General features: G+C 45.0%; 1 protein-coding gene across 1 annotated transcript in view; it reads left to right on the forward strand.

Moving 5' to 3' along the window:
- The first annotated feature begins 826 nt into the window (after nt 1-826).
- The window catches only part of col11a1a (collagen, type XI, alpha 1a), a 682,771-nt gene continuing 662,691 nt past the window's right edge, over nt 827-20,906 (forward strand). Inside the window, exon 1 of the mRNA XM_041208311.1 lies at nt 827-1,169. Within this exon, the coding sequence (XP_041064245.1) occupies nt 1,061-1,169 (109 nt within the window). The 5' untranslated portion in view covers nt 827-1,060. The remainder of the gene's footprint in view (nt 1,170-20,906) is intronic.

Genomic DNA, 20,906 nt, shown 5'->3' on the forward strand with positions numbered 1-20,906 from the left:
CTGGTTCTCTCTCTCCGTCTATCTGCCTCCGTCTGGCTCTGTCTCTCTCTCTGGTTCTCTCTCTCCGTCTGGCTCTGTCTCTCTCTCTGGTTCTCTCTCTCCGTCTGTCTCTGTCTCTCTGTCTCTGGTTCTCTCTCTCCGTCTGTCTCTGTCTCTCTCTCCGTCTATCTGCCTCCGTCTGGCTCTGTCTCTCTCTCTGGTTCTCTCTCTCCGTCTGGCTCTGTCTCTCTCTCTGGTTCTCTCTCTCCGTCTGTCTCTGTCTCTCTGTCTCTGGTTCTCTCTTTCCGTCTGGCTCTGTCTCTCTGTCTCTGGTTCTCTCTCTCCGTCTGGCTCTGTCTCTGTCTCTGGTTCTCTCTCTCCGTCTGTCTCTGTCTCTCTCTCCGTCTCTCTGCCTCCGTCTGGCTCTGTCTCTCTCTCCGTCTCTCCCTCTCTCTGTCTCTGGTTCTCTCCCTCTCTGTCTGGCTCTGTCTCTCTCTTTCTCTGCCTCTCACATTCTTCTCTTTCTCCCTCCTGACATTCCTAGTGCCTCTGATGAGTTCTTTGAGGAAAGTAATAAGTTTTTTGGAGAGTGAGGAGTTGCTCCCAGCGGCCAATGGGATGTGTGATGTGGATTTGAGTGGCCGGTGATTTGCTGTTGCAGGTGATCGGGCTCAGTTTCAATAGTTGATGATTAGCTGTCAGCCTCCCCCTCCCCACCTCCCCCTCCCCCTCCCCTCCCTCACCTCACATCCTCCCTCCCTCCCCCCCCACCCCCCCCCCCCCCCCTCCTCATCCTTCCCCCCACCCCCTAGTCTGGATGTGGTGTCTCCCAGTCCTGGGACGTGCCTTTCAGGGGTTTCCGAATGCTCTCAGCATTCTGCTGCAGTTTTCAGTGTCCCTGCTGGCTGCTGAGGGACAGGAACTGAAGGGCCCTGGGCTGAAGCAGAGACAGTCAGGAGGCCGGCCGCCCACGGATGGCATTGTAAAGAATCAGCTTTGGGATTGCTCTCCTGTGTGGGACTGTCTGAGATAACCTGCAGCCGGTCAGTGTTTCTGCTCACACTCCTGGTCTCCAGGCAGGATGATGGAGAGGTCGAACACTCGGTGGAAAACGAAAAGGTTGCTGAGAATCTGCACCTTATTCACAATAACATGTATATCATCCCTTCAAGTTTCAAGTGTAAGAGGAGGTGAGTTTCAGGGTCCCTCGGGAAAGTGGAGGGGAATGGTCAGAAATTGCAAATACTCCGAACCTTTCCTCCCAATGGTCTGTCTATGCTTATGCCTCTGTCCGTCCCTCTGTGTCTGTCTCTCTGTCTGCCCGTCTCTGTCTCTCTCTCTCTGTCTGTGTGTCTGTCTCTCTGTCTGCCCGTCTCTGTCTCTCTGTCTGTCCGTTGTCTGTCTCTGTGCCTGTCTCTTTCTGTATCCATCTCTCTGTCTGTCTGTCTCTGTCTCTCTGTCCCTATCACAGTTTCTCATCCATCCTGCCTTTATCCCCTCTTTCTCTCCATCTGTCTCGATCCACATTCCTCTAAAACTCTCTCCCTTTAATTCTGTTCCATTCTCTCCATCACGCACTTTGGCACCCTCTGTTCTCTCCTTTTCTCTACCCCTCTCCCGATCCCTCTCCTTTCTCTCTTTCGAGTTTTGTCTCTCTCTCTCTCTCTATTCCCCTTTGCCCTCCTTCTCCCTCTCTCCCGGTATCTACCTATTCCAGTTACAATATTCACCGTTTGAGCGTAAATGATGCGACTATGTGACAAATGATGGACGGAAAAGAATTTGAATTTCATGCCAAAGTTATTGAAAATGATTCAAGGTGGAAAAAGCTGTTTCGATGTCACCCCCCTCCCTCTCCCCGCGGGGTGGGTGGGTGGGTGGGGGGTGTGGTTCCGCTCCATGGTCCACAAGGTGAACTGGAGCAGGCTCCAGCGGAGTGAATACAACCCTCTGTCCCGGCACCGAACAGGTTAACTCCGCTTCGGGGAAGCTGCAGCTACTTAAATATTTGGTTAAGTTGAGTTGAGAATACCTGCCTGCCGCTGCACAGTAGCTGCTTTCTTCGTCAGAAACAGTGCACACTGTGGAGAACTTGTTTCAAAAATACCTCATTCCAGTGAGCTTATGAACCGGAGGCTGAAAAAAAGGGGAGGATTTCTCAGGATTCTTTCAACAAATCCCGAAAAGGACAGTTCCATCGAGTTTATGATCAGTTTGAGGGAGTGTGAGCCGGGGATCTATTAGAATTGACAACTGTGAATCAGAGAATCTTAACAGCGCAGAAAGAAGCCATTCAGCCCATCCTATCTGTGCTGGCTCTTTGAAAGAGCTACCTAATTAATCCCACTCCCCCTGCTCTATCCCCATATCCCTGCAAATTTCTCCCCTTCAAATATTTCTCCAATTCCCCTTTTGAAAGTTATTATTGAATCTGCTTCCACCGCCCTTTCAGACAGGGCATTCCAGATCACAACAACTCGCTGTGTAAAAAATTCTCCTCATCTCCTCCTCTGGTTCTTTCACTGATTCTCTTCAATCTGTGTCCCTCTGGTTACCGACCCTCCTGTGACTGGAAACAGTTTCTCCTTATTTACTCTATCAAAACTCTTCATGGTTTTGAACACCTCGATTAAATCTCCTAGAATCATAGAACCATAGAAAGTTTTGAGCACAAAAAAGGCCATTCAGCCCATCATGCCTGCATTCTCTAACCTAAAGAGAACAATCCCAGCTTCTCCAGTCTCTCCACATTAACCGAAGTCCCACATCCCTGGTCCCATTGGAGTAAATCTCCTCCGCACCCTCTCCAAGGCCTCGGCTGTATATATCTTGTGCGTATATCATGTAACATTGTGAATAGATTATTGTATATATTATATATTGTGCACGTGCCATTTACTATAGATCATGTGTAGATTATATTGTGCACATGCTGCACACAATAGATATTGTACATTGATAATTTCCAGATGGAATTAAAGATGGGGTGGAGCTGGATTATAGAAGCAATTGAAAGAATCAGTGGTAAAAATTACAATCTTAGAGAAAATGTAAAAATACAGTGCTGAGCGGTGAGTCCAGGACTCCCAGTCTGGGCAAGGGAAGAATGTTGTTGGGGGTGGGGGACAGGCTCGCCCTTGTCCCCACCACTATCGCTCACCCACTGGAGGGACTCCCTGCAACACTGGCTGAGGAATGGAACTGAACCGCCAAAGGGGCCAAATCAGGAGTCCCAGGACTCTCAGTGTGTGCGTGTGAGACAGCTTGTGTGTGGTGATGGGGCAGCATGTGAAACAGTTTGTGCCTGTGTGTGTGGGGTGGAGAGAGTGTGTGTGTGTGTGTATGTGTGTGTGTGGGAGACGGAGAGTGTGCGAGTGTGTGTGTGTGTGTGTGTGTGTGGTGGGGGAATGTGTGGGACAGTGTGTGCCTTTGTCTGTGATTGTGTGTCTATCTATGTGTCACTGTGTGTATGTGTCAATGTGTGTGTGTATCTGTGCGTGTCTGTGTGTGTCACTGTGTCTGTCTAAGTGTGTCCATGTGTTTGATCATGTGTGTCTGTGTCTCTTACTGTGTGTGAGTATCTATGAGTGTGTGTCTGTGTGACTGCATGTGTGTGCATCTGTGTGTGCCTGTGCATGTGTGTGTGTGTGGGGGGGTGGGGGGGGTGACTTTATATCTGTGTGTCTGTCTCTGTTTAAAGTATAGCTGCTGCCCTGAGATCAGGAATGTGGCAAATGGAGATTGTGTCCAGGTCTGAGCCCAATGTGGACAGCGAGAGTGACAACGTGACAAAGATGAACTGTTCATTCTGCCTTGATTTGTATGTGAGGGTGGATGGACACAGGGAGCAGGCCAGGGATGGACACAGGGAGCAGGCCATTTCCACGGATCCTTGGACATGAGTCTGGGAAGCAATTTCCTCCCTGTGGCAACCTGGAGTCAGTTGGTAATTCGATGAATGACAATGATGAAAATGGGGGGGAGCGGTGGTAGTGGGAATTCTCAGTCCGAATGGTCTGATGTCCACGTAGTCAGTGCCTTGGTTTACTGGTGCTGATTGTTGGAAAGGTTCCCAGTGACATTCTGGGCCAGACAGTAGCATTGACTGGAGAGAGAGGAGCTGAAAGCTGCACTCAGATTGATGCTCGCACCATTGCTGCCCTCCCAGCTTTACAGCCGGCTGTAAACTTTAAACGTTTCAGAAATGTGACCCTGTTATTTCGAGGATTTAGCCAGTGCCGATTGCACCGGTTAACCCATGGGACTAGTTTAAGATTAAACCCAGCAGAGCAACCGGCAGACAGAGAGAGTGAGTGAGTTACAGGTTAAGTCTTACTTGAAGCTGAAGTTCACTTATGGAGCAGCTCAGTTCGCCCTGAAGGAGATTTTATTTCCTGTTAAAGTTTTCAAAAAGACAGTGGAACAGAATAATGATTAGAATCACAGAACCTTACAGTGCAGAGGGAGGCCATTCGGCCCATCCTGTCTGTCGGCTCTTTGAAAGCGTTCTCCAATTAGTCCCACTCTCCTGCTCTTTCCCCATAGCCCTGTAAATTTCCTCTTCAAGTACATATCCAGTTACCTTTCTGAAAGTTCTGATAGAATCTGATCCATCCACCCTTTCAGTTAATGCATTCCAGATCACAGGAACACTCTGTGTGAAAACATTTCTCCTCATTTCCCCTCATCACAGAATTGTTACAGAACAGGAGGCTATTTGGCCCATCGTGTCTGCACCGGCTCTCTGAATGAGCAATTCCCTGAGTGCCATTCTCCCATCTTTTCCCTGCAACCCTGCACATTCTTCCTTTGCAGCTAGCACTCTAATTCCTTTTTGAATGTTTCAGTTGAACCTGCCCCCACCATACTGTCAGACAGTCTATTCCAGTCCCTAACCACTGCCTGCATATATTATTTTGCAATTATTTAAAATCAATGACCTCTAGCTACTGATCCAATTCAAGGAGAAACAGTTCTGCCTTAATGGCTCAATCAAACAGACTTCCTGATTGTGAACACATCCATTAAATTCCCTCTTAACCTCCTCTGCTCTAAGGAGAACAATCCCAGTTTCTCCAGTCTCTCCGCATTAAGTGAAGTCCCTCTTTGCAGTTATCATTCTAGTAAACCTCCTTAGCAAACTTTGTAATGCCTTGGCGTTTTCAGAAAGCATAGTACCTAGAATTGGAATTTTCTTTCCGATAAAAATATCACCGGCAAGGCCAGCATTTATTGCCCATCCCTAGTTGCCCTTGAGAAGGTAGTGGTGAGCTGCCTTCTTGAACCGCTGCAGTCCATGTGGTGTAGGTACATTCACAGTGCTGTTAGGGAGGGGGTTCCAGGATTTTGACCCAGTGAAAGTGAAGGAATGGTGATATATTTCCAAATCAGAAAGATGGTGGATGGGATACCAATCAAGTGGGGCTGCTTTGTCCTGGATGGTGTCAAGCTACTTGAGTGTTGTGGGAGCTGCACTCATCCAGGCAAGTGGGGAGTATTCCATCACACTCCTGACTTGTGCCTTGTAGAGAAGGTGGACAGGCTTTGGGGAGTCAGGAGGTGAGTTACTCATCACAGGATTCCTAGCCTCCGACCTGTTCTTGTAGCCATAGTATTTATATGGCTAGTACAGTTCAGTTTCTGATCAATGCTAACCCCCAGGATATTGATAGTGGGGGATTCAGCAACGCTAATGCCATTGAATATCTTGGATACAACACTCCACTTGACACTTAACCAGTGATCTGGAAAAGGTGAAGGATAACATTTTTTTAAAATTCAGTGTGTCTATTTGTGCAAACAAGTATCCCTTACACTTTCTTACCCACCTCATCAACTTGCCCTGCCACCTTCCAGGGTTTGTAAATACACACCCTTCACCTGCTGGACCCTCTGCTCTTTCACCCTCCTCACAATCCAACCATTTGGATTATTTTGCAATCATGTTCCCACTAAAATCCATCACTTCACACTTATCCATATTAAATTGTGTCTGCATGTTACGAACATACGAATTAGGATCAGGAGTAGGCCACTCGGCCCCTCGAGCCTGTTCCACCATTCAGTAAGATCATGGCTGATCTGTGTAACCTCAACTCCACATTCCTGCCTACGCCCAAAAACCTTTTTTTCCCATGTTAATCAAGGGTTTATCCACCTCAAAATTATTCAAAGACTCTGCTTCCACCGCCTTTTCAGGAAGAGAGTTCCAAAGACTCACGACCGTCTGAGAGAAAAAATTTCTCCTCATCTCTGTTTTAAATGAGCGCCCCCTTTATTTTTAAAGAGTGACCCCTAGTTCTAGATTCCCCCATAAGAGGAAACGTCCTCTCCACATCCATCCGGTCAAGACCCCTCAGGATCTTAAAGGTTTCAATCAAGTCCTCTTATACCCTTCTAAACTCCAGTGGATACAAGCCTAACCTGTCCAGCCTTCCCTCATAAGACAACCCACCCATTCCTGGTATTAGTCTAGCAAACCTTCTCTGAACTACTTCTAACGCATTTACATCTTTCTTTAACTAAGGTGACCAGAACTGTACACAATACCCCAGATGTGGTCTCACTAGTGCCCTGTACAATTGAATCATAACCTCCCTACTTTTGTAATCAATGCCCCTCTCAATAAGCGATAACATTCTATTTTCCTACTTACCTGCTGTACCTACATACTAACCCTTTGTGATTCATGCACTAGGACACCCAGATCCCTCTGAATCTCAGAGCTCTGCAATCTCTCACCATTTAGATAATAAGCTTCTTTTTTATTCTTCCTGAAAAATGAAAGGTTTCACATTTGCCCACATTATTCTCCATTTTCTTTATTCATTCATATTTATCCAGCATTTGTTGCCCATCCCTAGTTGCCCTTGAGAAGGTGGTGATGAGCTGCCTTCTTGAATTGCTGCAGTCCATGTGGTGTAGGTACACCCACAGTGCTGTTAGGGAGGGAGTTCCAGGATTTTGACCCAGCGACAGTGAAGGAACGGCGATATATTTCCAAGTCAGGATGGTGAGTGACTTGGAGGGGAACTTCCAGGTGATGGTGTTCCCATCTATCTGCTGCCTTCTAGATGGTAATGGTCATGGGTTTGGAAGGTGCTGTTGAAGGAGCCTTGGTGAGTTTCTGCAGTGCATCTTGTAGATGGTACACACTGCTGCTACTGTGCGTTAGTGGTGGAGGGAGTGAATGTTTGTGGATGTGGTGCCAATCAAGTGGGGCTGCTTTGTCCTGGATGGTGTCGAGCTACTTGGGAGCAACACTCATTCAGGCAAGTGGGGAGTATTCCATCACACTCCGACTTGTTCCTTGTAGATGCTGGACAGGCTCTGGGGGAGCCAGGAGGTGAGATTCTTAGCCTCTGACCTGCTGTTGTAGTCAAAGTATTTATATGGCTAGTCCAGTTCAGTTTCTGGTCAATGGCAACCCCCTGAATGTTGATAGTGGGGGGTTTCAGTGATGGTAATGCCATTGAACATCAAAGGGTGGTGGTTGGATTCTCCCTTGTTGGAGATGGACATTGCCTGACACTTGTGTGGTGTGAATTTTACTTGCCACTTGTCAGCCCAAGCCTGGATATTGTTCAGGCCTTGCTGCATTTGGACATGGACTGCTTCAGTATCTGAGGAGTCGTGAATGGTGCTGAACATTGTGCAATCATCAGCGAACATCCCCACTTCTGACCTTATGATGGAAGGAAGGTCATTGATGAAGCAGCTGAAGATGGTTGGGCCGAGGACACTACCCTGAGGAGCTCCTGCAGTGATGTCCTGGAGCTGAGATGGCTGACCTCCAACAACCACAGCCATTTTCCTTTGTGCTAGGTATGACTCCAACCAGTGGAGAGTTTTCCCCCTGATTCCCATTGACTCCAGTTTAGCTAGGGCTCCTTGATGCCACACTCGGTCAAATGCTGCCTCGATGTCAAGGGCAGTCACTCTCACCTCACCTCAGGAGTTCAGCTCTTTTGTCCATGTTTGAACCAAGGCTGTAATGAGGTCAGGAGCTGAGTGACCCTGGTGGAACCCAAACGGGGCATCTGTGAGCAGGTTATTGCTAAGCAAGTGCTGCTTGATAGCACTGTTGATGACCCCTTCCATTACTTTACTGTTGATGGAGAGTAGACTGATGGGGCGGTGATTGGCCGGGTTGGATTTGTCCTGCTTTTTGTGTACAGGACATACCTGGGCAATTTTCCACATAGCCGGGTAGATGCCAGTGTTGTAGCTGAACTGGAACAGCTTGGCTAGGAGTGAGGCAAGTTCTGGAGCACAAGTCTTCAGTACAATTGCCGGAATATTGTCAGGGCCCATAGCCTTTCCAGTATCCAGAGCCTTCAGCTGTTTCTTGATATCACGTGGAGTGAATAGAATTGGCTGGAGACTGGCATCTGTGATGCTGGGGACCTCCGGAGGAGACTGAGATGGATCATCCACTCGGCACTTCTGGCTAAAGATTGTTGCAAATGCTTCAGCCTTATCTTTCACACTGATGTACTGGGGTCCTCTATCATTGAGGATGGGGATATTTGTGGAGCCTCCTCCTCCAGTGAGTTGTTTAATTGTCCACCACCATTCACAACTGGATGTGACAGGACCTCAGAGCTTAGATTTGTTCCATTGGTTGTGGGATCACTTAGCTCTGTCTATTACTTGCTGCTTATGCTGTTTGTCACACAAGTAATCCTGTGTTATAGCTTCACCAGGTTGACACCTCATTTTTAGGTGTGCCTGGTGCTGCTCCTGACATGCCCTCCTGCACTCTTCATTGAACCAGGGTTGATCCCCTGGCTTGATGGTAATGGTAGAGTGGGGGATATGCTGGGCCATGAGGTTACAGATTGTGTTCGAGTACAATTCTGCTGCTGCTGATGGCCCACAGCACCTCATGGATGCCCAATCTTGAGTTGCTAGATCCATTTGAAATCTATCCCATTTAACGCAGTGGTTGTGTCACACAGCATGATGGAGGGTATCCTCAATGTGAAGGCAGGACTTTGTCTCCACAATGACTGTGTAGTGGTCACTCCTACTGATACTGTCATGGACAGATGCATCTGCAGCAGACAGGTTGGTGAGGGTGAGTTCAGGTAGGTTTTTCCCTCTTGGTTCCCTCACCATCTGCCCAATCTAGCAGCAATGTCATTTAGGACTTGCCCAGCTCAGTCTGTAGTGAGCCACTCTTGGTGATGGACATTGAAGTCCCCCACCCAGAGTACATTCTGTGCCCTTGCCACCCTCCAAGTGATGTTCAACATGGAGGGGCACTGATTCATCAGCTGAGGAAGGGCGGTACGTGGTAATCAGCAGGAGGTTTCCTTGCCCATGTTTGGCCTGATACCATGACACTTCATGGAGTCCGGAGTTGATGTTGAGGACTCCCAGGGCAACTCCCTCCCGATGTATACCCTGTGCCCCCATCTCTGCTGGTGTGTCCTGCCGGTGGGACAGGACATACCCAGGGATGGTGATGGTGGAGTCTGGGACATTATCTGTAAGGTATGATTCCGTGAGGATGACTATGTCAGACTGTTGCTTGACTAGTCTGTGAGACAGCTCTCCCAATTTTGGCACTAGCCCCCAGATGTTAGTAAGGAGGACTTTGCATGATCGACAGAACTGCGATTTCCATTGTCGTTTCCGGTGACTAGATCGATGCCGGGTAGTCCGTCCAGTTTCATTCCTTTTTTGTGTCCTTGTAACGATTTGTTACAACTGAGCAGTTTGCTCGGCCATTTCACAGGACATTTAAGAGTCAACCACATTGCTTTGGGTCTGGAGTCACGTGTAGGCCAGACCAGGTAAGGGTGACAGATTCCCTCCCTAAAGGGCATTAGTGAACCAGATGGGTTTTTACAACAATCAACAGTGGTTTCATGGTTTCCATTAGACTTTACTTTTAGTTCCAGATTGTTTTTATTGAATTCAAATTCCACCCTCTGTGAGATTCGAACACCAATCTGCAGCATCACTCTGGCTTTCTGGATTAGTCGTCCAGCAACAATACCACTTGGCACTCACTTAACCTATCGATGTCACTTTGTAGGCTCCTTATGTCCTCTTCATAATTTATTTTCCTACCTATCTTTGTGTCATCAACAAATTTAACCACCATCCCGTCCATCCCTTCATCCAAGTCATTTATATAAATTGTAAAGAGTTGAGGCCCCAGCACTGATCCCTGTGACTCACCACTCGTCACATCTTGCTAACCAGAAAAAGACCCATTTATGCCAATTCTCTGCTTCCTGTTAGCTAGTCAATCTTCTATCAATGCCAATATGTTACCCCCTACACCATGAGCTTTTATTTTCTGCAATAACCTTTGATGTGGCACCTTATCAAATACCTTCTGGAAATCTAAGTACAGTACATCCACCGGTTCCCCTTTATCTGCAATATATGTGACTCTGCTTCAAAGAACTTCAATAAATTGGTTAAACATGAGTTATCTGTTATAAAACCATGTTGATTCTGCCTGAGTTCCTCAAAATTTTCCAAGCGCCCTGCTATAACATCTTTAATAATAGCTTCTAACATTTTCCCTATGACAGATATTAGGCTAATAGACCTGTAGTGTCCTGCTCTCTGTCTCCCTCCCTTTTTGAAAAAAGGAGTTATATTTGCTGTTTTCCAATCTAATGGAACCTTCCCCAAATCTCAGGAATTTTGGAAAATTAAAACCAAGGCATCAACTATCTCACTACCCAATTCTTTCAAGACCTTAGGGTGAAGTCCATCTGGACCTGGGGATTTGTCAGCCCACAACCCCAATAATTTGCTCAATACCATTTACTTCGCTGGTGATTGTAATTTTCCTGAGTTCCTCCCTTCCATCCATTTCTGGATTTACAGCTATTTCTGGGATATTACTTGTGACCTCTTCAGTGAGGACCGAAGCAAAATACCTGTTTAATTCATCGGCCATCACCCACTTTCCATTAATAACTTCCCAGATACACTCTCTATAGGACCAAGGCTCACTTTGTTAACTCTTTTCTTTTTTAAATATCAATAGAAACTCTTACTATTCATCTTTATATCACTAACTAGCTGTCTGTCATAATTTAATTTTTCCCTCCTTATTAATCTTTTCTCATTTTTTTTGCTGTTCTTTATACTCTTTCCAGTCTTCTGACCTGCCACCTGTCTTTGTGTAATTAAATGCTTTTTCCTTAAGTTTGATACTGTCTTTAACTTTTTTAGTTAACCACAGATGGTGGGCCCTCCCCTTGGAATGTTTCTTTCTTATTGGAATGTATCTATTCTGTATATTCTGAAATATCCCTTTAAATGTCTGTCACTGAACTTCTATTGACCTCCCCCTTAACCCCATTTGCCAGTTCACTTTAGTTAACTCCGCTTTCATACCCTCATAATTGCCCTTATTTAAGTTTAAAATACTAGCCTTGGATGCACTCGTTTTCCCCTCAAAATGAATGTAAAGTTCAATCAGACTCTAATCGCTGCTATTTAGGGGGGACCTTCACTAGGAGGTTATCAATTAATCCTATCTCATTGCACAATGCCAGGCCTAGTGTAGCCTGCTCTCTGGTTGGTTCCAGAGCTTGATGTTCTAAGAAACTATCCTGAAAACATTCTATGAACTCCTCATCTACACTACTTTTGTCACTCTGATTTTTCCAGTCTATATGTGAATTAAAATCCCCCATGATTATTGCTGAATCTTTCTGACAAGCTCCCATTATCTCTTCTTTTATACTCTGTCCAACTGTGTTGTTACAATTTGGGGGCCTGTACATCACTCCCACAAGTGAATTCTCGCCTTTATCATTCCTCATCTCAACCCAAACTGCTTCTACATCCTGGTTTCCTGAACTTAGGTCACCCTCCCTAATGTGCTAATACCATCATTAATTAGTAGAGCTACCCCTCCACCTTTTCCTAACTTCCTGTCCTTCCTAAATGTCCAATATTCAATTCCCAATCCATATCACCCTCTCTGTAATGGTTATCAGGTTATACTTATTTATTTCTATTTGTGCTATGAGTTCATCTGTTTTGTTTTGAATGCTACGTGCGTTTAGATACAGAGCCTTTTTGTAGCGTTTAGCCTTATCTGCTGATTCAGTCTTACAATTGTACTCTCTGTCCCTTCCTGTCACAATCTGTTTATCATTTCCCATATTAATACCTGTCTCTCTTGCCTTGTCTCTACTCTTCGGTTTACCGCATCTTCCCAAATTTGATCCCTTGTCTCACTATTTAGTTTAAACCCCTCTCTGCTTCCCTAGTTAGGCAGCTCATGAGGACACCAGCCCCAGCACGCTTCAGGAGTAGACCATCCCAACGGTACAGATCCCTCTTTCCCCAGTTACTGGTACCAGTGCCCCATAAACCAGAGCCCACTTCTCCCACACACACCAGTCTTTGAACCACATGTTCATTTCTCTAATCTTATTTGTCCTATGCCGATTTGCATGTGGCTCAGGTAGCAACCCAGAAATTATTACTTTTGAGGTTCTGCTCCTTAATTTTGTGCCTTAGTTCGTCATACTGACTATGCAGAGCCTCCTTCCTCATCCTGCCTATGTCTTTGGTACCTACATGGACCAAGACCACTGGATCCTCCCCCTCCCACTGCAAGTTCCTCTCCAGCTCTGAGCAGATGTCCCGAACCCTGGCACCTGCCAGGCAACACAGCCACCTGGATCCTCGCTCTTTGCTAAAGAGAACTGTGTCAATCCCCCTCATTATCCTGTCCCCTACTGCCACTACATTCCTTTGTGCTCCCCCAACTTGAATGGCTTCCTGTACCACGGGGCCATGGTCAGTTTGCTCATCCACACTGCAGCCCATTCTCTCGTCCAAACAAGCTGAGAGAACCTCAAACCTGTTGGACAATTACAGAGGCTCACACTCCTGCACTCCTGCCCTCTGGGTCCCCTTGCCTGCCTCACTCGCAGTTACACCCTCCTGTCCCTGGCTACTGACCAGATCAGAAGACCCTATCCTAAGTGGTGTGACTGCCTCCTGGTATAAAGCATCCAGGTAACTTTCCCCCTCCCTGATGTGTCGCAGTGTCTGCAGCTCAGGCTCCAGCTCAGTGACTCTGAGTCGAAGCTCCTGCAGCCGCAAACACTTACTGCAGACGTGTTTGCCCTGGATCACAGTGTTATCCAGGAGCCTCCACATGCTGCAGCCTTGACACATCACATGTCCGGACATCCTTAATGTGTGTTAAATAATTACTTAATTATATTAATCACTTATTTATGTTGCTTTCTTATATATTTTATTAACTTTACCACCAATTTGTGTACTATTTTAAACCTTATGGATATAATAGAACTTACCAACTTACCAGATACTCATCAAACAGCTAGCTCCTTTCCCTGTAGTAGAGCAAGAACCAATTTCTATGGGTGAGAAAGATTGAAAGAGGAAACAAACACGTCCTTCACCAAACTCCAAGTTTTCACTCAGTTAGTCGCCTGCACTCCATTTGCCAAGGCAGCGCTAAAGAACCCTGAATTTATATTAACCTGAACTGGAGCTACAGTAACCAAATTAAACTGGTTAGCTAATTAGCTACTCAGCTCCTACAGCTAAGAGTGAGTTGACCCTGTTTAAACTGCAAGAAAGAAGGAACTTAGCCTGCTTACATAGCACTTTCCAGTTAGTGCTAATTACAGACTAGAATAGATTGAAAGAGCAAATTTTAGGAACAAAATTAACATTTAAAACTCCCCTCTCACCAAACTCCAAGCCCTCGCTCCATTACCTCAGCTACCCTCCATTTCTTGCTGATTTTTCCAATCTATCTGAACCTGTCAAATCTGCTCCTGCCCTGCACACTCTTTACTACTTTGTCAAATTTTCCATCATCCACAAACTGTAAAACTATTCCCCAAACACAAAGCCTAAAGCAAGAAAAGCCATTGTTCTGCTAGTGACGCTGGGGGAACCCCAATGCACAATTCCCTCCTGTCAGAAATGTATGAAATATGATTTGTGCTTCCATCCATTCTGAAGGTTATTCCTTATTATAGCAATTGTTAATCATCCCACCCAGATTCTAATCACAGGACTGAAATCCACACACCCACCCCAGAAATCTCTCACTCCAAGAAATCTGCTGGGTCCCAGCCCCAGCGACCCTTCCTGTAAGCCGTTGGGCTGACTACTGACTTAAAACATTTGACACTCGAGGTTGAGCCTCCAAGAAGTGTCTTTAACACTGACTGAATGCAAATTGTAGGATTATAGGAGACAATTTTAACTTGAGTACTTGGATGGGAATCTCACAGGATTTGGGGGAATGCACTCACTTGACATTTGTTGGCATCAGTGTAGAATAAAATAGGGCTGAAAAGGATCCATATACTTAAGCTCATCTAAAAGTCTTGCTGCCCCACAGCCTAAGTCTTTGCACCAAGTCTTATTCACCCATCAGCTCTTTACTCAGTGACCCACATTCCCAGAACAGAAATATCTCCATTTAGAATTCTCATCCTTCCCTGGGCTCTCTCTTCGCAATCGCTGCAATCTCCTCAAGTCCTAGAACTGCCCTGGATCTCTGTGCTCCTCTAATGCCGGCCTCTTGAGCATCCCCGATTTTAATCGTTCCAACATTGGTGGCCGTGTCTCCAGCTGCCTGGGCCCTAAGCTCTGGAATTCCCCCCCCTAAACCTCTTCCCCACTCTACTTCTATCTCCTCCTTTAAGACACTCTTTAAAATCCATCTCTTCGACCCAAGCCTTTGGTCACTTTCCTTAATGTTTCCTTAAATGACTTGGTGTCAAATCCTGTTTGATAATCACCCCTGAAGTGCCATGAGACTTTTTACTGCATTAAAGATGCTATATGAATGCAGGAGGGGTTTGGTTAGCTCAGTTGACCAGATGACTTAGAATAACAGCAACAACGCAAGTTTGATTCTCATTCTGGCTGAGGTAGACTTGGTTCCTGCCTTCTTTATTCATTCACAGGATGTGGGCTTCGCTGGCTGGACCAGCATTTATTGCCCATCCCTAATTGCCCTTGAGAAGGTGGAGGTGAGCTGCCTTCTTGAGCCGCTGCAGTCCATGCCCAGCCCCTGAGAGTGAAAGGCAATGGCAAACGACCACTGTGAAAAACTCAAGAAAACTGCTCGGGTTAAAGCATCGGCAGACAAGGGGCCTTTGCTGCCTTTGGGGAGAGCAGACATGCATGCACAATGCTGTTAAAAACCTGCATCCAGTTCGATGTCATTATCCTCCTGACAGGTGAGCTGGGTTAGAATTAACCCCAAATTCTATGTCAGGGTGAAAATGGAAACTGACTCTGCCCACATACTACAATTTTCTCTGTAAAAGGATTTGCTATTGCTGATTTTGTTCTGCAGTGTCGCAGTCTCTGAACTTTTAAGCAATGGTATAAACTGATGACCTCAATCACTGTTAATGACACATCAGAGAAATGAGTTCAATCGCAGAGGAAGAAATGATGGTTGGGAATTAATTTCAGTCTTGAATACATGCAGAGTTTCTTAGTCTTGAACATAGACAAAGCCTGAAAGAGTTTGGGAGAAAAGAGAATCAATTAACCTGCACTCACCTCAGCCACAGGCCCTTTGTGCTTGAGGTGGTGATACACAGTGAGCATCAGAGTGGGACTCCCAGCAGTGTGCATAATGGTGGATTTATATTAGAAAAAAGGACCAATGATTCTTTCTTTTCTGGTTTCTGTTTAAAAATAGTAGAAAAGGTGATTTTCTTTTTCTGTTTGTTAGCTTTGCAGTGATCCAGGTTTGGGGAATTTCTACTAGTATCTAAACTTACATTCATGAACCGAGCAGCCAATTACATTGTAGAGAATGTTTAGTCACAATGACAGAAGATGCAAGACAAACGAAAGGCAAAATAACAAAATTTGTAAACTAAGGCCTTAGAGAGGGTGCGGAGGAGATTTACGCCAATGGGACCAGGGATGAGTGACTTCCGTTAATGTGGAGAGACTGGAGAAGCTGGGATTGTTCTCCTTAGAGCAGAGAAGGTTAAGGGGAGATTTAATCGAGGTGTCCAAAATCACGAAGAGTTTTGAGTAAATAAGGAGAAACTGTTTCTAGTGGCAGGAGGGTCGGTAACCAGAGGCACACAGATTGAAGAGAATCGGTAAAAGTACTGGAGAGGGAGATGAGAATTTATTTTTACACAGCAAGTTGTTGTGATCTGGAACGTGCTGCCTGAAAGGGCGGCGGAAGCAGATTCAATAATAACTTTCAAAAGGAAACTGAATAAATATTTGAGGAGGAATTACCTGCAGAGTTATGGGGGAAAGAGCAGGGGGAGTGGGATTAATTGGAGAGCTGTTTCAACAACTTGGCACATCTCTGTGCTCCTCCAATTCTGACCTAGTGAGCTTGCAGTGGGAGGGGGAGGAAGTAGGTACCAACGACATAGGCAAGACAAGGAAAGAGGTTCTTCATAATCAATATGTGAAGCTAAGCACCAAATTAAGAAGCAGAGCCTCAAAGGTAATAATCTCTGGATTATTACCTGAACCATGTGCAAATTGGTGTGGGGCAAATAAGATTAGAATGATGACTGTGTGGCTCAAAGACTGGTATGGGAGAAGGGAGAAGTGGGTTCCTGTTCATGGGGCACTGGCACTAGTGCTGGGGAAAGTGGGGGCTGTACCCTTGGGACGGTTTACATCTGAACCATGCTGGGGCATGTGCTCTTGCAAATTGCATAACAAGGGAAATAGAGTGTTTAAACTAAACGGGGGTGGGGGGGGGGGGGGGGGGTGGTGGGGGGCGGTGGTGAGGTGTCATCTTGGGTAGATGTGGCAAATCAAGGGGTAGATTCAAGACAGGCAACCATGATAGTAATGTGGGAAATGAGGGTCATAGAATAGCAGGAAGGCACAGAGAGATAAAACCTAAGAATACACCAATAATCACGAGAGGATGTTACAAAGATAACAAAAAGACAAAACTAAAGGCTCTGTACCTGTCGGTGCATAGAATTCGTAACAAAATAAATGAGGTAATGGTGGACATTGAATTAAATAAATATGAACTGATAGCTATAACAGAGACATGTGAGAAGGATTGGGTCCTGAATTTTGAGGGGTGTGTGATATTCAAGAAGAATAGGAAGCTCGGTAAAGGTGGAGGGGGTAGCACTGTTAATCAAAGATGTCATCCTTGTTAGAGATGATCTTGGTTCAGGAGATCAGGATGTAGAATCAGTTTGGATGGTGATGAGGAATAGTAGGGGAAAGAAGTCACCAGTGGGAGTGGTGTACAGGCCCCCTAACAGTAATCACAATGTAGGACAAAGTATACCAGAAGAAATATTGGGTGCTTGTGCTAAAGGGACAGCAATAATCATGGGTGATTTTAATCTACACATAAACTGGAAAAATCAGTTTGGCAGTAGTAGTCTGGATGAAGAGTTCATAGAATGCTTTTGAGATAGTTTTTAAGAGCAGCATGTTCTGGAACCAATCAGAGAGAGCAGGTTATATTCGACTTGGCATTGTGCAATGTGACAGGATTAATTAATGACCTCAGAGTAAAGGCACCCCTGGGCAGCAGCAACCACAATATGATTAAATTTTACATCCAGTTTGAAAGGGAGAGGAGTGGGTCTAAAACTAATATCTTAAACTTAAATAATGGCAACTATGGGGATGAAAGCTGAGCTAGCTGATGTGAAATGGATGACTCAGCTAGAGGATAGATCAATAGAGGAGCAGTGGCAGACATTTAAGGGAATTTTTCAGAATATTCAGAATAAGTATATTCCTACTAAAAAGAAAAATTCTAAAGGGAGGACCCACCATCTGTGGTTAACTAAAGATGTTAAAGAAAGCATCAAACGTAAGGAAAAAACATACAACTCTGCAAAGGTAAGTAGGAGGCCAGATGGTTGGTCAATATATAAAGAACGACAGAGAATGATTAAAAGGTTAATCTGGAGAAAGAAATTAGAGTATGAGAAGAACTGAGCTAGAAATGTAAATATGGATAGCAACAGTTTCTACAGGTATTAAAACAGGAAAAGAGTAAATAAAGTGAGTGTTGGTCCTCCAGAGAGTGTGAATGGGAAGTTAATAATAGATAATAAGGAAATGGCAAATGAAATAAACAAGTATTTTACTTCTGTCTTCACCACAGAAGATATGAAAATAATTCCAGTAATAGTGATAAATCAGGAGGTGAAAGGGAGAGGGGAACTTGGTGAAATTACAATCACTGGGGAAGCAGTACTGAGCAAACCGATGGAGCTGACAAGTCTCCGGGTCCTGATAGACTTCATCCTAGGGTCTTAAAAGAGGTAGCTAATGAGGTAGAAGATGCATTGGTGTTAATTTTCCAAAATTCCCTAGATTCTGGAATTCTGCCTCCCTCCCTCTATTCAATAAGGGAGGGAGGCAGAAAACAGGAAACTATGGGCCAATTAGCTTGAAATCTGTTGTGGGGAAGGTGTTAGAATTGATCATTAAGGAGGTTACAGCTGGGGACTTAGAGAAACAAGATAATTGGGAAGAGTCAGTATGGTTTTGTGAAAGGAAAATCATGTTTACCCAATTTATTGGAGTTCTTTGGAGAAGTAACATGAACTGTGGATAAAGGGGAGCCTGTAGACGTGCTGTACTTGGATTTCCAGAAGGCATTTGATTAGGTGCCACATCAAAGGTTATTGCAGAATATAAAAGGTCATCCACAATTCTCTTTCTGGAATATAAAAGGTCATGGTGTAGGGGGTAACATGGATAGAAGATTGGCTGGCTAACAGGAAGCAGAGATTTTTTTAAATTTATTCATGGGATGTGGGTGTTGCTGGCTGGGCCAGCATTTATTGCCCATCCCTAGTTGCCCTTGTTCAGAGGGCATTTTATGAGCCAACCACATTGCTGTGTCTCTGGAGTCACAGGTAAGCCAGACCGGGTACAGATGACAGGTTTCCTTCCCTAAAGGACATCACTGAACCAGGTGGGATTTTACAAAAATCAACAATGATTTCATGGTCATCATTAGAATTTTAATTCCAGATTTTTATTGAATTCAAATTCCCTCATTTGCTATCGCAGGATTCAAACCCAGGTCCACTGAGCATTACCCTAGGTCCCTGGGTTACTAGTCCAGCAACAATACCACTACACCATCGCCTCGCATAAATGGGTCATTTTCTGATTGGCAGGATGTGACGAGTAGAGTCCTACTGGGGTCTGTACTGGGGCCTCAGCTTTTTACAATTTATACCAATGACTTAGATGAGGGGAGTGAACACACGGTAGCTAAATTTGCAGATGACACAAAGATAGGTAGGAAAGTATATTGTGAAGAGCACATGAGGAGGTTGGAGATGGATATAGATAAGCTGAGTGAGTGGGCAAAGGTCTGGCAAATGGAGTTTAATGTGGGAAAATGAGAAGTTGTTCACTTTGGCAGGAAGAATAAAAAAGCAGAATATTTCTTAAATGGAGAAAGGCTGCAGAATTCCGAGGTGCAGAGGGATCTGGGTGTTCTTGTGCATGAGTCACAAAAAGTTAGTATGCAGGTATAGCAAGTAATTAAGAAGGGTAATGGAATGTTATCTTTTATTACGAGAGGGATTGAACATAAAAGTAAGGATGTTATGCTTCAGTTATACAGGCCATTGGTGAGTCCGCACCTCGAATATCGTGTGCAGTTTTGGTTTCCTTATTTAAGGAAGGATATAAATGCATTGGAGACGGTTCAGAGGAGGTTTACTAGATTGATACCTGGAATGAGTGGGTTGTCTTATGAAGAAAGGTTGGACAGACTGGGCTTGTTTCCACTGGAGTTTAGAAGAGTGAGGGGTGATTTGATTGAAGTTTACAAGATCCTGAACGGCCTTGACAAGGTGGATGTGGAAAGGATGTTTCCTCTTGTGGGTGAGTCCAGGAATAGGGGGCACTGATTTAAAATTAGGGGTCACCCTTTTAGGACAGAGATGAGGAGAGTTTTTTTTCTCTCAGAGGGTTGTGTGACTTTGGAACTCTCTGTCTCAGAAGGTGGTGGAGGCGGGGTCACTGAATATTTTTAAGGCAGAGGTAGATAGATTCTTGTTAGGCAAGGGAATCAAAGGTTATCAAGGTTAGATGGGAATGTGGAATTCAAAGCACAAATAGATCAGCCATGATCTTATTGAATGGTGGAGCAGCTTCGAGGGGTCGAATGGCCTACTCCTACTCCGATTTTGTGTGTTTGTACGTTGAGCGTCCCTGATTTTAATCACTGCAGCATTGGCGGCTGTGACTTCAGCTGCCTGGGCCCTAAGCCCCATTGCCAGGCAGGGAGAGTGACCTGACTGTGTGCAAGAAGCTTCTGCAACCACTACCCCCTCACCTCCCAACTCCCCCACGCCAGTCTCCACATTTCCAAACTGTTAACAAGTCTGCCATTTGCTTTGTGGTTCTGTTTCTGAACTAGTCCATCATCTGTAGTGTGGCCCAGCTTTGTGCACATTCTTTTTACTATTGTCTTGGCACATGTGTAAGATGTGATGTGTTTCTGCTTCTGTTTCTGTGAAAGCCAAGAAGATCAAAGATTTACATTCTGGAATGACATTGTGTCATCAGATGCTAAATATCAATTACATACACAGTTAAACTTCAAAATTGCAAGGATTTGAATTAAACATATGTATAACTCAAGAATGGATATCACCACAACTGTTCCCATGGTAGGAATCATTCAGATTAGCATTCGGGCATATGTGGCTTGTCAGACTGTCAATTGTTAATCATGGGCTCCTAGCACATGCCAAAGTATTAATGCATCCAACATGCAATGAGATATCTGAAATCATACCTCTAACTATAAAACTGTAACACATACTTGCTTTACACTGCACTCTGGGTAAATGGCAAATTGAAAAGTGACAAAGTCAGACAATGTGGAAACTATCTCACTGGGCAATGAGACAGAAGGATTTTTGTGACTGGAA

The sequence above is a fragment of the Carcharodon carcharias genome, chromosome 16, assembly GCF_017639515.1.
Source record: "Carcharodon carcharias isolate sCarCar2 chromosome 16, sCarCar2.pri, whole genome shotgun sequence".
Lineage (NCBI taxonomy): Eukaryota > Metazoa > Chordata > Chondrichthyes > Lamniformes > Lamnidae > Carcharodon > Carcharodon carcharias.